Below are 23,001 nucleotides of genomic sequence, written 5' to 3'. Positions count from 1 at the left end.
TGATGTTTATCAAACTAATAAATTACTTGTGGCCAGCAGATAAAACTGTCATATTTAAAGAGATCATTCCAATTGGACCACAAGTCTTATCTTATCTTGGAGGACGAAAGTAAATTCCAGTGTTTATAAGGAAGTCAAGCAGGACATAATAATCGGTGCAATTTCGAAGAAACACAGACCTCTTTCATTCCCCAATTGCCTTGTTTGGATGATATTTGCTGACAAAGAGCAAACTAGACAACTTTTTCTGCTCTAAAGGATCAGTTTTATCACCCGATCCTTTAGAGCAGTGGTTCCCAACCTTTCTGCCTCCCTCAAAGTCTACATATTTCTTTTAGTTGTGAACTTTATAGTGTTTTTTTAATCTAGATTGTTTAATAAATATTAAAATTAAAGATTAAAACTATCCCAAAAAGTAAACCAATTTTACTGAGATGAGAAATGTTCTTTCCAAACTTGCAGATCTGTTGACCCCTAAGTCAGTCGAGAGTTGTCACCCCCTCAGAGTTGGGAACCGCTGCTTTAGGCAGTTAATTTCCTGAAATCATACTGTCACTGAGTCCAACTGTGCAAAAGTCAATCTTTCTGATTTTGAAACACTGACTTCCAGCAGAAGAAGAAGAAGAAAAACTGAATCAAGCAAATCTTTACTGGCAGGCTTTTGAACTTTATTGGCATTTTTTGCAAGACATCATCTGTCAATTTAATTCCAGTTACAATAAATGCATAACAACTGTTCAAGAGGATGTTACAAGGATTATCTCGGACAAAAATAGTTTTGGCTGCCATCTCCTTTTTTTTTTCTTCATTTATTTACAAACAAAGAAATGTATTTGTACTCGTTTAATCCTAATATTACCCCACTTATTCAAGGTGGATAAATCATGCAGCAGAGCTTTAATTTATTGAGATCTTGATATTGCTGAAAGAGGCTTTAGTGGGATATGACCACAGTCCAAAAAAAAAAAAAAAAAAAAAAAGAATTAAAAAAAAAAAAGAAGAGTTTGGCAATACTTAAGCTGTCACAGTTTAGGCTAAACGCAATGAAAGAAGACACACAATAACAATATCATCAATTTGAAAAGTAAAAAGTGCAAAAAAGGCAAATTATCCATTTGGGATGATTAAGAATTCCAGTTGAAAAACTTGGATGGCTAAGATAACTTTTTTTTTTTTTTTTTTTTTTTTTTTGTATCTACCCACCACATCAAGTTAAGCAGATTCACAAATCATACTGTACAGAAGTTCTTCAAAGTGCAAATATTATGAATTGGCATAAGCTGGTATTTACATTTCATTTTCTGGATGACAAAAATGATCAAAAAAGCATGTTTTCTTTGTCCAGTCAGGCTCCGTTTCCATGGTGCGCGCGATTCCATAGTCGTGCTCCGTTCCCACCGGACGATATCCCCTGACGTCTTTTTTTTTTTTTTTTCCTGTTACGCTCACGAGAAAAAAAACGACAATATCAGCTGATATTGTCCTGAGTTCGTTACATAATAAAAACGTGTGTTTAATCGCACGCAAAAATGTAGCCCTCACTGTGCCGCCACCTTCCTGAGGGGAGCTATGTAAATGTTACGCCGCTGCGACCGAAAGCTTCCACGAAAAAAGGAAAAAAAAAAAAAAAAAAAAAAAAGGAAGTCAATTTAAATCTAATCTAATAATAAAATCCCAGAGAGAGATCCGCGTGTCGGGTTTCTCTAAATCATGCAGAACATGCAGAACCAGTCACATTTTAATTGGTTGTATTGCTAAACTTAAACTGCAGTTACCTCGGATTTACCGGTAACTTTAAAGAATTTTGTTGGCATGTGTGTACCGTACTTTATCCTCAGCTTTTATCTAAAAAATGTACAACCTCTTCACTCTGGACCGAACCTGATGTCTCAATCTCTAAAACTATTCAACTACAGCTATTTTTTTATTATTACAGGACTTTACATCCACAATTATTGTAATTACAAGTAACTAAATTGCATAAGACTCTAAGAGTTTTTTACTCACGCCTGGCACGTAACAGTTACTGCACTGTATGTTTTAAAATGCTTCATTCCACTTCCACAGCACCGAAGCAGGAGATGCATACAAGGCCGACACAGTCCTGCCTTTAGGCCACTTTTCCGCTGATCCTACTGGAGCAGGGCCGTGTGACCGAAAAAAAAATAAACAAAACAAAAAAACACTGTTTCATCCAATGAGGCTCCGCCGATTAGCTGTGGTAGCTTACAGATACTGTTTTAGCCAGACATATTTGGCAATCAGTGCGGAGCTGGAGAGGAGAAAAAAAAAAAAAAAAACCTCATAGATCATGTTTTACAGCTGAATGTTGTAATGAAGTGACCCCCAGAAACGTGGCATGGGAGTTTTCTACCATACGCTGTAAAAATATGGTCGGAACAGATGATTAAGTTTTGGTTTTTCGGGAGCCATATTGGAAACATTCTTTTCATTTTTCTTTGATTCAAACCAAGAGAATGCCAACGGAGAGAACGGTGCTGGTAAATGGATATAAAATTGCTACTGCATAGGTCAGGTCAGCATGAAATTTATCTTTAAAAGGCAAGGAATGAAGAAAAAAAAAAAAAAAGCTATTTCTGGGACTCCTTTTGTTTTTTCACTGTCTAAGAATTTCCTGCATCTAATGTTATTTTCTGGTTTGCTCATTTGTTCAACGGCTCAGAGATGATTAAAAATGTTGTATTGGTGAAAACACTACAAGCATCAGGGTCTATGATATGTAAACTGATGGATGCATATCTCTGGTTTTCCTCACACATGCACATTTGAGCACCCTTAACATCAAGATCTTCCATCTTGCCTTTCTGCTTCTACAGCGGGGTTAATTTGAGCTGAGCCACACGTGTTAATGAGGGTGTAAAAATGCTACATCATGGTTAAAAGTAAGACTTGTTAAAAACACCCTGAATGTAAAAAAAAAAAAAAGCTGGAATGGCAAAACCGTCGAATGTGGAGAGAGAAATATGTGGAACTACAAACAGGCCGCACTCGAGTTTAGAAATCTTTGCTTGATCTTTTTTGTCGCCGGAGTCGGAGACAAAAAGAGGCAAAGTTTGGAGGGGAGATTTGAATATCAAACGCTCAGAATAGATTTCCACTTCCTACACAGTTTCTATTTTAAAATTCCAAACGCTACTTCATAGACAGAGAAGCTTTCTCATTCAGTCATACGCTAATAAAACTGCTGTCACTGTGTTTTTTTTGTTTTTTTTACATTACACGGGGCGCGTGATGTCATAGAAAATTAGTTTCTTTATAAATTTTATAATTGTCAAAATGATTGAGTTTATACTATTGGTATTTTTGTTTCATTGTGCTTTAATTGAATGTGTGAATATTGGTAACTGAGGTCATGTATCTCAACACAGCTCCTCTGCTCTTGAGGAGACAAGACATGTTTCTCACGATCCGAGAGCAGATTGTGTAAAGATATTTAATCGAAAAAAGAAGAAAAAAAAAAAAAGATCTTTTTGAATCAAAGGAAAATGAAAAAAAAAAAACAACAAAAGCCAGGAAGAGATCTGATCATCGGAGACTTGTTTTCGGCTGGGTTCAGAAGTAGAGACTTGAGTCATGTTATGCTTGCAATGAGACCGGTAACACTTTCTCCCTACTTCTTTCCTTCATTCCTTCCCCGTCTCCTCTCTTCACTGCAAGGCTCTCTCAGGTCATTCGAGGGGGGAAGGGAAGGAACTTCACATTGGAAAGGAATGGTGATTGGTGTGGAAACCTGCGGGGGAGATTAAATAAACTCATGAGGGCCGAGTGAAAATATCCTCTTTTTGCAGATTTTTTTTTTTTTTTTTTAACGGATTTGTCTTTTACCTTTTTTTTAATAGAGGAAGAAGAGGCGTGTTCTATGAGAGGTGGCCATGTTTTCTGACATGTTGCGGACTTTTAGGTAGTTGACGAAACCCCTGAAGAAGAGCAGGAGACCTGGGGAGGACGAGGGTGGTTATTTTTTTTACCTCCGCTTGAGCGTACACATGAACTGTGAGTCAGCAAAATAGTGTTTGCCGTTGATCATGTACTCACCAAGCAACAGGAAGATCCACCAGAGCCAGTACTGACCGTTGAAGTAGCCAGTGAAGTAATCAGAAAACTGGAGACAGAAATAAAGACATTTAGCACTTGGGCTAGAAACTGCTGGTGAAAACTCACTTTTAGTGCAGCGAAAATACAAGAAAACATACCCTGACGATGAGAATCCACTTGATGAGGGAGAGGCCGAAGCCGCAGATGGCGCCGTAGCGTCCTGCGATGGTATTGGTCAGACAGAAGGACAGGCAGAACCCGATCCAGTTGAACAGGAAGGCCACTAGAGAGACAAATGTTAAGATGTTTTATGCGTATGTACACATGTTTTCTGCATAACTATAAAGTTGGTCAGCTGGTAAACACAAGTAGCTTTCAATAAGTGTCCCCGTCGTAATTACTGCATCTTAAATGTTGAAAAAAAATGATTTGACAAACAGTTTTCCAATCTTTCTTTCTTTTATTATGTTTCTATTTTTTCTTTATGTACAGTAATTAATTTGATATTTGTTTATTTATTTCTGATTAGTATATCCATCATATTTTATTGTAAGTATTTAAAGGCCCAGCGTGACGGACTTGGCAGAAATGATACATTCACGACAACACTGGGAGATATATGTAGAATGTGATGAGCTTCAGAGACGGAAAAAGAAGATGTGAATTAAAGTAGATGTGTCATGAATTAACTTGATACTGAAACTAAATGTCACATGTCGATAGATTCGAGGTTATGACTTCAGTTATCAAAGACCGACATGTCAGGAAATGATGATTATGATCCAGCCCCGCTGTGTTCTGAATATTACGTACTGAAAAAGGCCAACATGAAGATTCCATCGTTCCCAACTCGCAGCTGATCGGCATCACTGAAATCATCTCTGGGAGGGAATTCATCATCCTAATGATAAAAAATGAAAAAAAACGTGAACATTACACTGAGTAACAAACACACCTGCTTCACAAAGTCAACGGATGAGCTGCAAAACATGTTTGACCTCCCTCCTCCTGACAGACAGCTAGTGGATTCTCAGGCGTTGCCATTGATCAACACTCTGTCTAATCTAATTACTCACACAAACAAAGAGAGAAAACATCCCCAAGAAAAAGCCTTCAGCAAATAATGTTGTTGTCTTCTCATTGAAATAATAAAAAAATACAACTTCTTCGTATCATGAAGCCCTTTTTAACCCCTCTTGGACTAATTGCTACCATTTGTTTTGGTCATGTCAAGACGTAAAAGAATGTTAAATAATGGAAGGACTTTTGTGATCGTGTCTCCTTACCCGTGGCATCACCTCCACAGTGGATGCAGCCATGGCGGCAGCTTTGGCCTTTTCCGCTTCATCGTACGTGGGCAGCGAGGTGGCGACGCTGTAGGGCGGAGGCACCGGGAAGTCTCCTCGGAAACTGGTCTCTGCGGGAGAAGACTCGGTTAACAAAGGGGATAGAGAGGAAACCGCGTACAGTATCTAGCTGAGTAGAGACTTTTTTTTAGCTGCCAGTAATGTGGTGATGCAGTCATGGAAATCGACGGTGACTCATGAGGAAGGACGATCCGCAGAGATGTAATCCGTTTGCCATTTTTGGAAGCATGAAACCACACTTTGGAAAAATAAAGTTGCTGCTAAGACTGTAAGAAAAAGGATAAGTCTGAGCTAGAGTGAGGAACTTCCTTGTTATACAGACCAGGTGCAGCTGCGGTCGCTCCCAGGTCGATGGAGGCGTACGGAGGAGGAGGTGCCTCCGCCTCCCCCTGAGTCCTTGATCCCGAAGCTTCTCCTGACGTGGAGGCAGCAGCGGGCGCCGCCACCGCCGCGCTGGCCTGACACTGGCTCTGGTCCTGAGACGTGCTGGCCTGGGCTGTGGCGGAGGTGGATGGCTGCTGCTCGCTGGCGGAGGCCTCGGAAGAGTCGTCCTCATTGTGCAGCTGGAGGAGAGGAGGAGGAGGAGACGAGGGGGGGGGGTTAGAGGAATCAGCGCGAGCCGATCAGCTGATCGCGACGGCAGCTCAAGGGAACATTCACGCTGTTCCAAATTTATAAAAGTGGCATCAATTGAGTATTTTCTTCCGAGGCAGAATGGATCACTTTCTAAAGCTGACAAGTACTGACTGAGAGTGTTTTACAGTAGCACAGGATCAGTACTGTTTTATGATAGCAGCTGCACACAATCTGTTTTTGTTTGTTGGCCAAAAACGTGGTTATAGACTATTTCCACATTTTGCAATTTAATTATATTGACATGAGACAAAACAGAGAATTCAGGGTGTTTTAATGACATACAGTATGTAATAGGTTACATCTCATAGGCACATTTTACACATTATTCATAATGTAGTGTTGGGATGAAGGTCAGTTTATAAAATATGCTAGATTTATCATATCTGTAACGATTAATCAGTCTTAGAACATGCATGTAACTGCTGTTTTATTGGTCTATACTGGAGGGGAAACTGCTGGTAGTAGCAGAACTGTTTGCCCTCAACAGAATGTTGTAAACTGCGGGCACAGAGACAAGAGGCTACATCAGTATGTCAACACAGGAAGGTCTCTGGAAAAGTGATACACATGTAATCAGTTAATAAGCGGCTCCCGCTACAGCTGACAGAGTCGATTACAGACTTAAGTATGTTCGTTTTCATCAGACCGGAGAGCCTTCTGAAATTACAGAGGGGGGGGGCAACGGGGACGTGAAGGTTACGGAGCGGCTGGCGGGAAATCCGGGTTGGGCCTCCGACTTCCATCTGGGTGCCCTTGAGAAAGCGAACTTGAACCCTTTCGCAGATTGGATGACACTTGTTGCCGCTGCGGATATATCAGTGTGCTGGATGGAGATGATGTGTGGGTGCAACTGGCAGTTGAGTAAAATCATGTGGCTAATAAACAAGATAAAGTTATATGTGGCATTCGGGGACTAAACCCAATATACTCCTCAACAAGGGCAGAGGCGCTTTTCTTTATTATTAGTCCTGTATGGTTATCCCCAACCACTCACAGCATCTCCGTATCAGTTTAATAGAGAGAGAAGTGTTTTGACAGTATTGAAAATCACAACTTCAGGATTTCTAAACACCCTGGTACATCGAAGCACCCTGATACCACCCAAGTCTAGCCACAACAACAATTCAATGTGCAATCTTGAGTTCCAAAAAGATAATAAAGCTGACACTGACCTTGACAGAATAGTTTTATCTTTTAATGCTATAATGTCAGGTCGAAATAAGCAACACCCTCACATTTAAAGTTGTCGTTTTACTCCATGGCATTTGAACAATTCCCTCCTGACAACAACCATACTACATAACAACCACAGACAGTCAGATTAAGATTAAGATTAACCAAAGCTGTCTCTGAACAACGTCGCACAGCGAGTTCAACTCGTTCCCCAAGTTTCTGAGCGACCTAGAAGCGACCGACAGCTGTGAGAACTGATGTCTGTAACAATGGAACAAAGGGAAGGAAACAAAGATGGCAACCGCTAATGTTTGGTTGAAAAAAAAAAAAAAAACCTTCATCAAAGTTGCAGTTTGCAAGATAAGAACTAAAAGGATGTATCTGAGAAAGGAAGGTGTGGTAGGCGATTTTTTTCTCAAGATATTTCTGAATTATTTCTGAATAATCAGCGTGATCATTTTTATTCGAGGGAAATTCATCTATTGAGACATTTTCCATGAAGTAATGGCAAGTTTCTTGCTGTGGCGCAACCTCCGCAGATTGGGAAACACCCTCTGTAATAACGTCAGACTGATAACTAATATGCAGCAGGTGACTAATAGCAGGAGAGCTAACCATTTCTTAGAGAAATGCTGTTTTATCGTTAAAATGGAGATAAACTTCTCAAAATCCTGAGATATCAAAAGCACCCATTGAACCTACACCAGCGCGGGGTCGATGTGCAAGTGAATGAGTGGCTGGCGACTGGCTCGGAATCAAGGACAAAGCATAGCGCACCCCCGCGCACAGGGGATTACATAAGATCTTAACAACATAGCCACAAGCCTCCTCGTGTGTCCAAATATACCCAAAACTCATGCAGGCCTGCTCAGATCCTTGCAAGAAATCTGAGTATTATTCAGAGAAGAAACGGAGAGATGGAGAGCAAAATTGTGGGAAGGAATGAAAAGAGTGTGATTGTGATTGTGTTTAGTGGTGCATTTTTTTCCCCGAGGGTTTTTTTTTTTTCGAGAGACTTCAAACACTACTCGAGAATCGTGACTTCACTTAACCGACTAACACAATAAGTGAAAATTCAGAGGATGTGCTGACGTGAAACTATTCAGTCACTTGCATCTGCAACAAGTAGGAAGATAAAGTGTTACTCACCTAATTTGATGCTGTGAAAAATGAAGTTGAGGCTGACTAAAAACCACAACATCTTTATCAGTCTGACCTGAATGTGTTTAACTGTTCAGTGACTGAATAACACTTGAAATAATCCAGAAGCACCGTGTTGAATATTACTTCACAAATTAAAAAGGGATTGTTGTTGAAATGTTACGCTTTATTCGTGGTTAAAGAGTCGAAGCAAAACTTTGCTTTGGCTCGTTCTGACTCCTGTGGGATTATCACTCATGCAACCAGAACCACAGGCATCTGAGCACAAAGCAGACTTTATTTCAAAGTGGCCTGAACATCCACATCCACAATGCTATGACTAGGACTGAGAACACCGATGTTACAGCCATAACTCTTCATTTCGCTTTTAAATTTTCAAATATGTTTGGGTACTATTTTGTGTTTTATATGACGTCAACTCTGTCATTAAGAAGTCACCTCCGTTAGATGGATTTTTTCTGTTATATTCATTAAAAGTATGTTCATAATGATTTATGAAATTAGTTTATGTCAATAAAAAGTTTCTATGGTACACTAATGTGTGTTCTTTGTATTATAAATGATATATTGTTTATTACAAAGACAAACTACATTCAATAGAAATTGTGCAACATTATAATGGTAATAATTACTTTAACAAGAAGATATCAAACTTTATGGTTATATGTGTGCCTGACAGAGTTGACTAAATTTAAGCCCTCAGCTGCAAAAACTGCTATTTAAGAAATAATTAAATCACTGGGGAAAACCCAAAATAAGGTTCTGCCCCAATTCTCAAGAATGAGTGATTTCTAAATAACAACTGCTGCCTAGAGATACATCCGTAGTTATACATGTGGTTAAGTTATTAGTAACTTTGTTATTAATGTCAATCCCCTCAAAGGACTCCTGGTAGTCCTTTGTGTTGGAATTCTTAACCTGGTGTTATAATTTACTGATTTTAAAAAATGTCCCTAAATGCAACATTAGCTATATACTAAAATAATAAATTCCCCTGCAAACACTAACTGACAGCTAAGCTTGTCAACAGCCATGTAACTTCACATACGTTTAATGTTTGGTAAATATAATTGATAGCAGGTAATTTAAGAGGCTCACACAGTTTAATAGGAAGCTAACTTTCAAGGCCTACAAGACTAATCTTGGCTGGCTAACGTTAGCTTAGTCGATGCGGAAGTGCTTGACGAAAGGCTCAAAACAAAACAATTCCCGAAGGAAAATGAAGCCAAAATAAAATATATTTTTTCCATCTTTTACAGGAGACATTTAACAGGTTTGACTGTCATTACTACGTAATAAGAATGCTTGTGAATTAATGATATAATTTTAGTAAGGCCTTGTTTCCTGTGACAGGCCAGCCGAGCTATCAAACGGCTGTTTTGATCGCATCTGTCACACTCACCACTTGATATCTGCTTGCTGGGTCCATCCCGACGAGATTCAGCTGGCGAGCGAGCCAGCCGAGAAAACCGGAGGAAAATGTAACTTCTCTGTGTTCCCAAGTTTGTGTGACGGACGAAGAGAGACTCCTCTCAAACAACGCTGAAAGCAGGACACGGTGCGATCAAAGAAATGGCTGCACTCCTCTATGCACTCGCTTAGAAAAATACCGTTGTTGGTAAAACGTTGAGCAACGGTCAAGTTGGTCTCAACATTTGATACTTCCGGTTTCATGGTTCCAAATAAAATACATAACACTGTAATGCGTCTCATTTTCGTTTGGAATAACACAAATACAATAATACCAAAGTCATAACTAATTAAGTACTAATACATTAATCATTAATAATATTATTGGTAGCCTAGTAGTAGTAGTAGTAGTAGTAGCAGTAGTACAAGTGGTGGTGTTAGTAATGGTAGTAGTAGTAGTGTCTACTTATTATTAGTAGTAACTGGTATCTACTTTAAATGGGCCTACCAAATAAATTGATGCACTTTCAAACTGTGGTGGAAGTTTTTATTATTACTGATTTGTTAAGCATTTACTGTTGTCAATATAGAGTCAGTTATAACAAATTTATATTCTCTCTGTTTAATCTTTAACATTGCATTATATTTAATGAGCTGGTCATATGTTTTGTATGTAAAATCTAAATTTGCAAAGCAAACATTCCCTCAAAACGTAGTAAATTAAGAAAAAAAAAGTGAGTTATTAAAGCTTGAGTACCTTAAACCTATGGTCTCAATCGCTAGTTTCAAGTCTTCTCAATAAAACACAATAAACATTTTCATTTTGTAATTATGGTCCCATTTAATTTAAATTTGATGATAAAGCAGCGTATGCTTTAGGGCGTGGCTACATTGAGATTGACAAATTGCTACCACCGTGACAACGTTCGTTAGGTAATGTAAACATGGCGTAACCCCAGATTCAGAGAGCACAGGCGTAGCGTAACCTCGCTATATCAGTGTGTTTTCAGTTCATGAAATTTAATTGTAATATTTTGGTCACTTAAAAAAGTCTTCAGCGTTTGGTTGTACTAAAAGACCCTCTAAGGAGTTGCATGTTCAGTTTCTCTGTTAAATTCATTTTGTTTTAATGGTTTTAAACTGTTTGCTAGCAATAATTACCATTAGCATTAGCATTATCACTGTTAACCATAAACTACAAATGCACCGAGCTAACCAAGCTAGCAGCTAGCGTTATGGTCAGCTTCACCCTTTCATTCAAATATGGTTACTTCTCATCAGTTCTGGCTCCAAAAATCGAAAATGTCACTGTCAAAATGCCAAACTCGAGGCTTCAAAACGCGAGTCCACAAACCAATGAGTGACGTCACGGTGGCTCTGTCCATTATTTTATTAAGTCTATGATTCTGCTAAAATCATTTTTGACGCTTGTGAATGTTTTATTTTGAAAGCAGAATCCCTCATTTCCGGTCTTAGTCTGCCTACCTTGACGCAGGGGATTGAACACGGATTTCCACGGGTTGAGTAAACGTGATGACGCACATGCACACCAAAATGGTGAATAAATAAACCACTAGGTCGCGCCAAAGCCCACTTATATCACTGAACCAGCACAACCACCTCTCCATGATGTTTGAAATCTTGAAAAGGATGTCTCAGTGCCCCAGTTTTTCAAAGACACATGGGTTGCATTTCACTAAAATGTAAATAATCCCATAATTACTGAAAGTGAATTACATGTTAAAGCAGTCCTTTTTCTTTAATTGTTAATTATTAAAGGTAACAATAGAAATAGGCCAAGGAGAAGAGTTTGGCAGTCGGCATCTTTTGCAAGCTTTCCAAACTCATGGCCATAACTCATGTTGTAGCACAGAGAAAAACTGGCCTTGAGTGAAAGATTAATGCCCCTTGGACACATCTCTGCACTCTACAGGCTATATGACATGTATAATGTTATTGTTAGCCTCACTGATGATGATTGGAAGTCTCTAATTTAATTAATCAAATAAATCCTTTTGTATTTAACAGTAATTCTAATTATGCTGGCCAACGTTCAAAACTGTTCATCTCCAAATAAACTTCTATTTAGTGCTTTCTGGGTATAATATCACCTTTGGAGCAGATTATATATGTTTGACACAACAATCCCCACTCAAGGTCCACTTGCTAGCATCCTCTGGAGTTTTCAGCCATATCAGAAGGTTTTCATCACTGTTAACTTGATAAAAACACGGACAAGAAGTGTTAAAAGTGCTGTGGATAAAATAATAACAGCTATTGAGCTTGCATTTCAACATTTCTATGACAACTGAACAAACTCCATCACTGATGAAGACTCTGGTGGGGGGGGGCATTGAGTAGGGATTGTTTTGTCTCCTGACAAAAATCACTCTTTCTTCCTTATATCTATGCTTTTGAAAAACTGTTTCATGCAACATCATTTAGAAATCGAACATGTTTTAGGCTACTAGTTGTAGTTTTCCATTTTCAATTTTGTGCACATTAGTTCAGGACTTTATAAGATCTAATAGACCAGCAATGTAACTCTACTTCATACCATAGCAAGTGTACAAATTCAAGTTTTCCTGTGCTTTTGCTCACTGTCTTTCAATTTTAGGTCTTCTTAGGAGAAACAATACAGTAAGGCTTTTGGCGATGCCTCCTTTAGCTACCAAGAGATTTGTCCTTTTGCATGTGTAACACTCATCAAGAAAATAAGCAGGGCCTGGACCTCCTGAGCTCATAAAAACACCCCCCTGCTGCAGAGAATAACCTGAGATGGATTTCATGCTCTTTGCTTGGCTGTGAGTTGATCTTGCCTGTGTGTGTGTGTGTGTGTGTGTGTTTCTAAGTGCCAAAGCATTCATGTCCTTGAGCAACAGGCTGACCCACACACAGAAAAAAAGTTTTTACTAAGTTGCAGCACACTCTGAGGACTTTGCTTCATCATTCTGCACTGATTTGATAAACTGCTTATGCATGTGATATTTACTTTCCTCCTTGGCCCATACTGCTGACAGTATGCATAATACACCATGCGTGCATTTGTTCATTACTTTTTATATTACCCTTTGTGACCACGCAGCCATGATTATTCAGGGGAATCTCACATCAGCAGAGTTGAAGCAGGTTTGTGTCTTTACCTCATTCTGAAGTTTACTCTGTCATGTGTTCCTGCCTTTGGGCTAATCCTGGATCAGCATTGCAGTGGATCAGTGCATAATGGGCTCTTGGTACCTTTTTATGAATGCAAGTACTAGAGTTTCAAGGACGACTCAGAAACCATTACGAATTGGCTTTAAAGGGATAGTTTGAGTTTTTTATGTGACGTCTAAAAAAAACCTAAAGATACTTTTTGGATGGATTTGAAAGAACTCCACGGTGTTCTTACGTTCCTATCTGCCAAATCTATCGCATTAATGCACTTACCATTCCTTCAATTTGCAAAAAAAAGCTGGGTAAAGCCACCCTAAACAGAGTGAACAATGAATGCACGGCGAAGTATTGATAAAAGGCTCTTCTTGAATTAAATATTAATCCCGTTCGCTAAGAAGGGATTACTGTAGTACATGTATCAGTTAAGCAGCTCATACTGAGAGGGAGAGGGAAGGAGAGAGGTTAGAAAAAGACATGAGGTGTGGTGCAAAAAGAAAAAAAATATCCTGCATCACTGCATCATGAAGTGTTTTGCCCTTTGCGAGGCAGCGGGCATTAGCAGCATTAAGGATTAATGTGTAGTAGTGATACATGAGTTCCTGTCTGCACCTTTCTAAACAGCAGACCTGTATGAGAGTAAAGAGGACCTGAAGTGCCCAGCTGCTGTTACAAACCCACTTCTAAAGCCTATAATGGCACTTTAGAACATCCATCACTGACACACACACACCTGCAAGCACACGGCCACCCACTCATGCACACCTAACACCCACACACACACATATACACAATCAGGATGTTGTTACTTGGCAACATCATTTCAAGGTAAATAGGCGCTATAAAAAAAAAGAAAAGGTGTTATATAAAGAAACGGTGGGTGTCTCTGTCAGATGCTGCAGCTTTTCAGCCAGGTTGACTCATTTTTATGCTGTGAAAGCGTCGCTATTTGACTGGAGGTGAGTGTTTTGTTAGAGGCTGATGGAATCGTGTATTACAGGGAGACATCTGTTAGTTTTGCAAGGATACAAGCTGCAATTTAATTGCCTATCTGCAGAGTATTTTTGGGTGAAATTGCATTTCATGTGAGGGCATGAGAGGAAAATTGCATTAGAGGGAGGCTATGTAATATATTTTCCCCCATACATGTTTGTACAAATAGGATCACGATTCAGTCTAAACAATGAAATGTTGTGTGTAAGTAAATGTTAGCGGTTAGCGGTGAAGGAACAAGCACGAATTTGACAGTATATGAATATCAGCACAACATACAATAGTTTTTAGCTCCTGGATAGCAAAACTTGTTGAGAGTGAAGTTTGTTTTTATCGATTAATGTAACAGTCTCCCTAAATGTTAATTCCACGTGAATGAATTTGTTGAAAAAAGTAGGCGCTCTCTACTTCACTCTCTGTGCTCTAATGCACAAAACCAATGAATGAATTACTGAAGGGAGTTATGATATAAGATATTTGGCTGCAGACAACAATTTAGCCACATTCTTTTCTTTAAATTTAGACACATTTTCACTGATTATACAGTTGATAAAGTTTCAGTGTAATTCAAAGCAATGACAAAAGTTTCTCTACTAATTTGTTGATGTTTTGTCTCACTGACTTAATGATAATAACATGAATTGGTAGCTAATGGTGAATATGAGCTTCATGTTCAAACAAGTTTTAAAAAATAACTCTCTTCTTAGTTAGTATTTGTAACAGTTTCATTCATCATGTTTTCAATAAAAAGTAGTCTGGTGACCTCACATAATTCCAACATAGCTCCGCCAAACATCAACTTGAGCAGAATTAGCCAGACGCAGTGAAAAAAACTGGGAGTTTTAGGGTTGAGCAATATTTCATGAGCTTTTCCCCTCCTTTAATCTTAGTCACAGAGCAGAAAAGTGACACAGTAAAGAAGCAGAACTCAAGAAATGACCTTTTGTTTTTATTTTAATTTGACAAAAAAGCCTGATTGAACCTTATCATTCTAATGTCATACAACCTTGTAACTTGTTCGTTGCTCTGCATGTAAACAGACCTGCTGCAGTACACTTGTGTTGTTGTGACCTCTGCTCAACTGGTTCCAAAGTGCAATTCTCAGGAGCTTTTGGATGACAATCAGATCAACAGATACACATTTCATACTTATAAATACATCTTTGCTACTAAATTGAAAATTGAAAAGCACAGTTTAAACACAAATTCATTCATTAGTCATTTATAATTGGAAACCTAATTTTCCTTATGTTCTTAATTGTGTACTTGCCTGATACATTTCACACTTTTGCATGTTCAGCTGATCTACTGTGGACTAACGGTTCCATATTAATAGTACCAAATTACATTGTGTTATGTGTTTACTTTTAATAAATTCTGCCATGAATACAATTGCCTTTCATGGGTTTGCTGTAAATGTAATACTCTTTGTGTATGAGAGGGTTTTTAAAGGAAAAGACTGGTCATGGAGTGTTAAGAATGACAAATTACTTTTTTATGAAATGGTATGACTTGAATTATCAGTGTATTACATTCGGAGGTTGAGGTTGAGTAGCACTACAGAGAAGTAGTTATCTGAAAAGATATACTGTAAGTATTGAGTTTATGTTGGTACATTACTCTCTGAAGAAGACCACAACACATCCAAAAGCTTTTTTCTTTCTTTTTAAGTAGTTTTCTGATATTTAAATGTATTAAATTTGAATAATTAAAATCATAGAATAAGACTTTGATATGGTGAGAATTCACAGTTTTGTCCATTATAGCAAAATAACGTAAGACAATCAAAAGGCAATATTGATAAATGCATACACTTGTCTCATTATGATATACACAGCGCCAGCAAATATTAAAAATTAAAGAACATCGAATACACCACAGATCTGAGTTCACGTTCAATGAGCCACAAACACTGACTGCATTGTATATGAGAGCTGTAATTGAAAAGTGTAAATAAACAGAAACTCTGTCCATGAAATTGGCCCCTGTACAGTACAAACTACAAACATGGGGTAATTAAACGTGTAATTATGGTGTATCTCTATCGACACAGGCTAAATAAAATGTCTTCTAAATAACTGTCAGTATGAGCTACAAGCAGCTGCTAATTAGCAAGAAATGTGAAAATGGAGAACATTAATCACACATACACGCCTCTCTCTGTGTCTGCAGATGAGTGTGTGGGCATTTGAATGTGTGTTTGGTTGGGGGTGGGGGTGGGGGGGACTGGGGTAGCATGCATGTGTACTGTATGTACTTGAAGCATCCAGCAGAGGGCAGAAAACACAAGGTTATTCTTTAAGGCAGCACTTTTTTTTTAATATCACCATCCTGTAAAAGGACATTGAATGTCACTTCTCCTTTAAAATAATGCTAATTTTATTTTTCACTTACACTTATGAAATCCAAATATGCAAATTCTTTTTGGTGTGATGGTTAAAATTGTGTTTAATTTGAGCAAATTGAGTGCTCAGTCAAAAATGTGCATTGAATTAATCAGAAAAATCAAATCTTTGTCAAAAAATGCTTGTATTCTCTGTTGTGATAATGGATAATATTATTAATCTTTGCACCCACATTGTTCTCAATAAAAGACCATGTTGACACCGTGCAAAATGGAGTTTAATAAATCTGATTCAACTCCTTTGTCTCGTGCAGAGACACTGCAACAAAACCAGAATGATAAAAACAGACTTGTTAACCTTTTTGGAGATATATGGTGACATTTAAAACAAAGATACTTTTGTGTCCACGTTCACCCTCTCCCTGGCAGCCACCGCTCACTTTGTTCTGATCATAATGAGCCCAGGGAACAGGAGTGCTCCTGTCGTGGGGAGAACAAAATGGGAGGACAGGCTGACCATGTCTGAACACACGCTCCAAAAACTGGCTGTGTAACAGAGTCATTTCATCTTGTATTCTGTCTCAAAAAATGAAGCTCAGTGGAGTCATCCATTCAAAATATTTCATGAAACATGTAACATTATTTTGGCACAAGAGGGTTTAACAACTAGTTTGAAGATTTAAATTACTCCACAGCATCTGGCGGAGCTGAATATAAGAGTGAATGACTTTTTAGACGGTCATTTTTGGCAGCGCGAGGTTCGTATAATGACTGAGTGTGAGTCTGAAACTCAAGAAACTGTGGTAAAGTGCACTAATTAAGTTTAGTGCTGAAGAACTTGAGTTGGTTCAAAGTTACACTTTAATATTTGGAATAAATGAAGCTGCCTGGATCATAAGATCAAGTGTTTTTAATCTGAAACAGAAGGGAATTTCACCAGGCCATCATGCAGCACGCATTTGTCATAATGTCTGACAACACCCTCATTTTCTCTGGGGATGATCTTAATTGGACAGGCTTCAACAATTAATAAGTCGCAGGCTATTTATCATTAGGTGTCAGATTTAATTGCCTTATTGAAACAGACAACAGTGTCTTCACGTTGTTTGCGTGAAAAAGTCATGTGCATCTGCTCCATTTATGTACTGCGGCACCATGTTCTCATATTAGGTTTCAATTTAAACTCCTGTCAACTCAGAATCTGCTATTCCTCACCTGCTCTCAGTGTGTTTCCCGCCCAAACCATCACCTGACCAGTCACATGGCTGCACAGCTGCTCCTCATCAGTCATCAGCCCCAGTATATACTGACCTCTCAGGCAGCTTTCATCCTTTTGCCAGATTGTCTGTGTCACCTCAATATGCTAGTCCTCTGATTGTTGTGTGCGTGTGTGTGTGTGCGCGCATGCATCTTTAACCTTTTTTGAAACCTATCTCATCAGCCTTTTGGTTTTGTCTGCCTATATCTTCCTAACAATAAAGTTAAGACTGTTTTTGCCCTAATCCCTGCCTCATGAGTGTGTCACCTTTTGATCAAGTCCAGTCTTAATTCATGACAACTGTGAAACATTTTTTTATAAACCAATTTTGATTCTCTCACACTATGTAACAAACTCTATAGACACTTCATCTCAAGAAATTATGAAACAATCATTAATATCTGAGAAGTATTGAAGATTTTAAAAATACACTCTGCATCACAGTTAAACTTTAAACCTGCTTTTTTTTGCCACTTTGGCGGCAGTGCACCAAGCTGAACAAAACATTAGCATGCTTCTACCTTGTGAAGTTGATATGGCAAATGTACTAACATTGGTTTATTTACACGTAAAGTAGATACGGAGCAACATTAGCATTCATTTGGAGTCATGTGCCACCAGTTGCAAGTCCAATGCTAACGACTCTGTCAGGCTGTACATAGGCACAGTGGTGCTTTGAGCTAAATGCTAACATAAGCATGCTAACGTGCTCACAATGACAATACTAACATGCAGGTATCATGTTGACCAAGTTCACCATTTTATGTTAGCGCATTATCATGCTAACATTTGCAAATTAGCACAAAACACAAAGCACAGATGAGACTGTATTTGGTCGTAAACTGAAGTATTGGCCACGGATATTTGACCTGATGATGCGTTAGATGAACAGTCAGAGAATCATCAAAGTTATAATAATTAATTCCGAGGGGGGCTTGAATGTGTGTCCATCCAATAGTTGTCAAGTTGTTTCACTAAAAGCAAAAAAGCTGCTTGTGGCACTAGAGGTAAAGTAAGAGAGTCACCAAAGTCGATAGTATTCATCCTCTGGGGACCATGAATGACTGTACATAATTTCATGGTAATCCATCCACTAGCTGGATAAGGTGGGCCGACTGAAAGACCAACATTGCCAGCCCTAGAACCAAAGCCATGGTTAAATACAATATGGTGTACTTAACCTAAGCTTATAAGAAATCTAAAAGTAGAAATGGTTAATACTTTGAAATGCAAACCAAAATACAAACATGGTGATAAAAAAACGCGTCTTTCAGATAGGTATCTATGAGACGTGGATTATTGTGCAGCCTCATGACAATAATAATTTGCCAGTTTAACACATTCATATGAATCTTCCCTGACAGACAGCTGTTGTAGTGCTTGTACGTGTTATTTTACACGCTATGTTGGTTCATTTTCATCTGTTGATGTCGTCCAAAGAGACGATGACAGCTGAACATCTACAGACATAGAGATGTGATCATGTTCAAAAACATACCATTAATCAAGTTTATATGTTGCTGCTGATGTGTTACTCTACAAAACCTTCCAATTTGACAAAGCAAAAGAGTGGTCAGTATTCTCTTTTATGTCTCTCCAAAGAGTCTGTTTTTTTTTCTTAATAATTATTGCAGTGAGCAGATGTGACTTGAGATATGAGTGAGTTTTTTCTGGGTCATACATAATAGGCCATGTTATTCTCTGTAGTATTGAATGCTTGGGGAATAGCCCTTTAAATGTTTAATGATTTAGGGATGTGCAGTCACTTCTTCTTCAAGAAAAGTTTATTATCTAGGGACTCGCAAGGATTCATTGATGGAAGGAACCATTAGATGAGCCATCAAATTATTGTCTCGTACAGGAGTCTATGACCGTGCCCGTCAGCTGATGACAGGAAGTATGTCTTACAAAATAAAAGACTTAATAATGAGACATGAGAGGAAGGTGTATGCGAGAGAGGGAATAATGAGTGTATTAAGATGATGGAAAGAGACAGAGAGCAAGCAAGACAGAGGGTGTGAACAGTAAAGGAAGAAGTAGGCTAATACACTGCTGCGGCTGTTGTGTATCATTGAGTTCATAAAACAGAAAGGCATCATCAAAAAGCACATCGAAGAGTCAGTGTATTCCCCCTAGTCTCCAAGACAGTCTTTTGATGCTGAAACAGACTTTTCTTTCTCTCTCCATCCTTCCCTTCTCCCTCCTACTCTCTCCCACGCTCCCTCCATTGCTCGCCATGCTGCTGATGAATTAAAAGAAAGTATGTCAGCTGGCAGGCAGGGAGGGGAGAAAGAAAGAAAAGAAAGACATCAGAAAGAATTCATTCAGTGAGTTTCTCAACAAGAAATACAGACTGTATCTTCACCGCCTCGTGTTTTTTTTTTTTTTTCAGGGCTTGAAGGCGGTTATTTGGGTCAGTCGTTAGGGTTGAGCGGCTTTGTCCACTCAGCACTTTCAACTTAGGTCAACAGAAACACAACAAAAATGGAACAAACGTATTGATAAGCCAGCCGCTTCATATTCCCATCAGGACAACTTGGCGTTAGCGTCCATGGAGTGCCTCGTTTTTAACAAGCAGCTCTAAACACTTCTACTGTATGTAGGAAGCCCAAGCTGTGGAAGCTGCTGTTGCTATGCGACTGTTGAAGGCTTGTTTTGAGCATAATGTAGCACCGCCATGCTAAAAGTTGAAATGTGTTCTTATCTGGCAGCAATTGGTTCTCTGAGTGCTACAACACCACAAGCTCTCAGCACGGCACAATGAGAGCAAGTGTTATGTTTCAATTGAAAAAGGAGGAGAAAAGAAGTGGATGGTGTGAACTAGGTTAATGTTCCCAGCACGGATGGATTGTGTGTCAAGAATCTTGATAAAACATCTGCTAAAACTTTATCAGAATAATTTTGTTTAAAAGTGAGACAATGTAACTTTCACTGAACAGGAAAACAGTTACAGGATAATGCTAAAATGCTAAAATGTAATGTAACAGTAGCACGAGTAAAGAGTCTGTAAGTCACTAAATCAGCATTAGCTAACCTTAGCTGCCATAAGCTACTGGTCATAACAGACCAAGTAATACAGCTGTATTTTATTGAACTGAGTAAGGGTGCATTTTATTGCATATGAAACCAACTTTTTAAGAGGAAAAATATGTTTCTTTTTGTCAATAGTCTCATTTTAAATGACCAAAAATCATTTTGGCAAATTTCAATCTCTTCTGTCTCCAACAGAAGGATGATATTGTTTTGTTGGGAGTGAAATGTCTCGATAAGGATAGCCAATTCAATGATTCAGTCTCATAAATGATTCGCATCATGAATTTTGGCATCATAATTGATAATGAAAATGATTCAAACAGAGGGGGAGATTTAGTTAAATGATTAGTGCCTAAATCCAGTTATAACCTTGTTACAACTAGGTTTGAAATAACAATACACTGAAGGCAATTGGGATTACTTTGTATGGCAGAGGATGGCTTCAAGAAATATCCAGGCAAAAACCACCAATGATGACTTCTTGTCATAATATAACAGGGTTTATTGCACTTAACAGCAGTAACTATACAGTCCATACTATTTAAATATAACAAAGACATAAATTGTAAAATGTTTATAATTGTAAATGTCTAGAGGTGTAACTATATATCTGTGTGTGTATTTTTGTATGTGTGATAAAGGGGGACAAAAGGAAAATGGTGGGCTTAGAACCAAAATGGGAGCTTGGACCCAAGATGGCAGGGGTGACACTGCATGTGTGTGTGGAAGTGAGGAGACAAAAGGAAATGGCAACAAGGCAGGAGAATTTGAAATTGGCCTGAGTCTAAAATGAAACCTTTTGTGCTACTCACTCCCTCCTCCCTTCTGTGATCCCGTTGTCCTGGCTGGTCAGCTGGGTCTGGATCACATCTCTGTCTGAGTCCAACGTGTGCAGTGATGAAAGAGGTCCAGAGAGTTGTCCATGTCAGAATAAAAGGAAATTGATCCTGTGTGTCTTGTGGTAAAAATGAACTGGTTGCAAACTAGTAATAACTCAAATACTGAACAAAGCTAAGTTAATCTTACACTACAGCGTGGCCAATGGTAAGGCAAGAAAAACATAGTCCATTTTTGTTCTTTTGTTCTGATCAGAAGCTTATCTCCTTTAGCCGAGGCATAGCACAGCAGCAGAAAGCTAACCCTACAGAGCACAGCAACAAAGAGAGGGAAAGCAGTGAGGTCACGGCATTTATTAATAAGATGACATTATGGGTCATAGGCCACAATGACCACTGATGACCATAGGCGGAGGGTCCATGGGCAGAGTCCAAGTATAGGTGTGAAAGCTGCAGAGGCCCTACAAAAGTGTAATGGTTTTGTTGTTCCCCGGACATTTTAGCTAACGCCCATCATCAGGTCAAAATGTCAAATTATTCAATATTTTGTTTTATGACCAAATGCCAGCAAAACTGACATCATCACCAGCCTCAGCAAAAGCCTACTTTGTGGTAATGGTAATTGGCAATTGCTGGCGTGGTAATACGTTAAACTAAGATGGCAAACATGGTAAACATTATAGCTGCTAAACATTAGCATGCTAACATTGTCATTGTGAGCATGTTAGCTGGCTGACATTAACTTTCAAAGCACCACTGTGCTTTGCCAAAGACTAATGTCAGAATCACAGAACTACTAAGTACAGCCTCACAGAGCTGCTATCTGGCTGCAGACTTGTTTAATGGCTATTCAAAGCCTATACTAAAATAATTCTCATAATAAAAATATTTCTGTCCTGTATTTCTTTGTCATTTTTCTTTGTTGTATTCTTTCTTTGTAGCTGTTGTTGTAACCCCATTTCCTTATTAATAGCAATAAAAATTGTATCTAATCCCTATCTAATTCTTGACAGGAAATAAAAAAATAATTATTCATTTTCTTTTCACTGCTCTTTTATGAAAGCACTAAGTCACTCACCAAAATGCTTCAGAGCAGCTCATGGAGCTCCACTCTCCTTCAGGTCATGTCTAACAATATAACCATTATTGTCTAAATGAAGGACTATGTCTCCCGTATAGTTTTGACAGTATTCAACAACACATCCCCTGAGTATCTTCATTATAATTCTTTGAGCAATTATTCAGACCCAGAGCCGTTGCATTGCCTGTTAATGATGTCAAACCCAGAGGCTATCCCTTTGTCCATCTAGTAATCACTTGTCATATTCTTTTAGTTTTCTATATGTGAACAGCTTTTAAAGCTTCAGCATCAGACAAAGTGAGGTTAATAAAATCTAAATGAATGATATCAAGGCAGAGCAAGAGGACGCTGGTTGTGAAAAAACTGGGTTTTTTTTTGTTCCAATAACCTTTGGATGACTTTTGTTTTATGGCTCCCAGGAGTGCTTTTTATTAGTGACTTGGCATCTTGTTTGTCCGCAGTCATCTATCACAATATCTCTGTCATCCCCTCAACGACCA

At 38.6% G+C, this 23,001-nt stretch overlaps 1 protein-coding gene and 1 long non-coding RNA gene across 2 annotated transcripts; both read right to left on the bottom strand.

Moving 5' to 3' along the window:
* Positions 1–646: 646 nt before the first annotated feature.
* Positions 647–10,050, bottom strand: ndfip2 (Nedd4 family interacting protein 2). The gene is made up of 8 exons (XM_044344973.1): positions 9,796–10,050; positions 5,746–5,986; positions 5,343–5,473; positions 4,870–4,957; positions 4,215–4,339; positions 4,057–4,123; positions 3,848–3,957; positions 647–3,753 (listed from the first exon to the last, which is right to left on the bottom strand). The coding sequence occupies exons 1-7, from the start codon at positions 9,820–9,822 to the stop codon at positions 3,854–3,856; spliced, it is 783 nt and encodes a 260-aa protein (XP_044200908.1). The 5' UTR covers positions 9,823–10,050; the 3' UTR covers positions 647–3,753; positions 3,848–3,853.
* Positions 647–22,890, bottom strand: LOC122976471. The gene is made up of 3 exons (XR_006400942.1): positions 22,866–22,890; positions 15,186–15,194; positions 647–2,831 (listed from the first exon to the last, which is right to left on the bottom strand). It is a non-coding gene; the product is annotated as an uncharacterized LOC122976471 (long non-coding RNA).
* Positions 22,891–23,001: the final 111 nt, after the last annotated feature.

Source organism: Thunnus albacares, chromosome 24, assembly GCF_914725855.1.
Source record: "Thunnus albacares chromosome 24, fThuAlb1.1, whole genome shotgun sequence".
NCBI lineage: Eukaryota > Metazoa > Chordata > Actinopteri > Scombriformes > Scombridae > Thunnus > Thunnus albacares.
The sequence above is the reverse complement of the archived record's forward strand: the minus strand, read 5'-3'. Positions and strand labels throughout refer to the sequence as shown.

Excerpts from the sequence above, each read along its gene's own strand:
- ndfip2 (XM_044344973.1), bottom strand. The coding sequence starts at position 9,822 with ATGGACCCAGCAAGCAGATATCAAGTG. Across the intron at positions 4,124-4,214 it reads AGTGGATTCTCATCGTCAGG|TTTTCTGATTACTTCACTGG; the intron begins GTATGTTTTCTT and ends TTCTGTCTCCAG. Across the intron at positions 3,958-4,056 it reads GTGGATCTTCCTGTTGCTTG|GTCTCCTGCTCTTCTTCAGG; the intron begins GTGAGTACATGA and ends CGTCCTCCCCAG.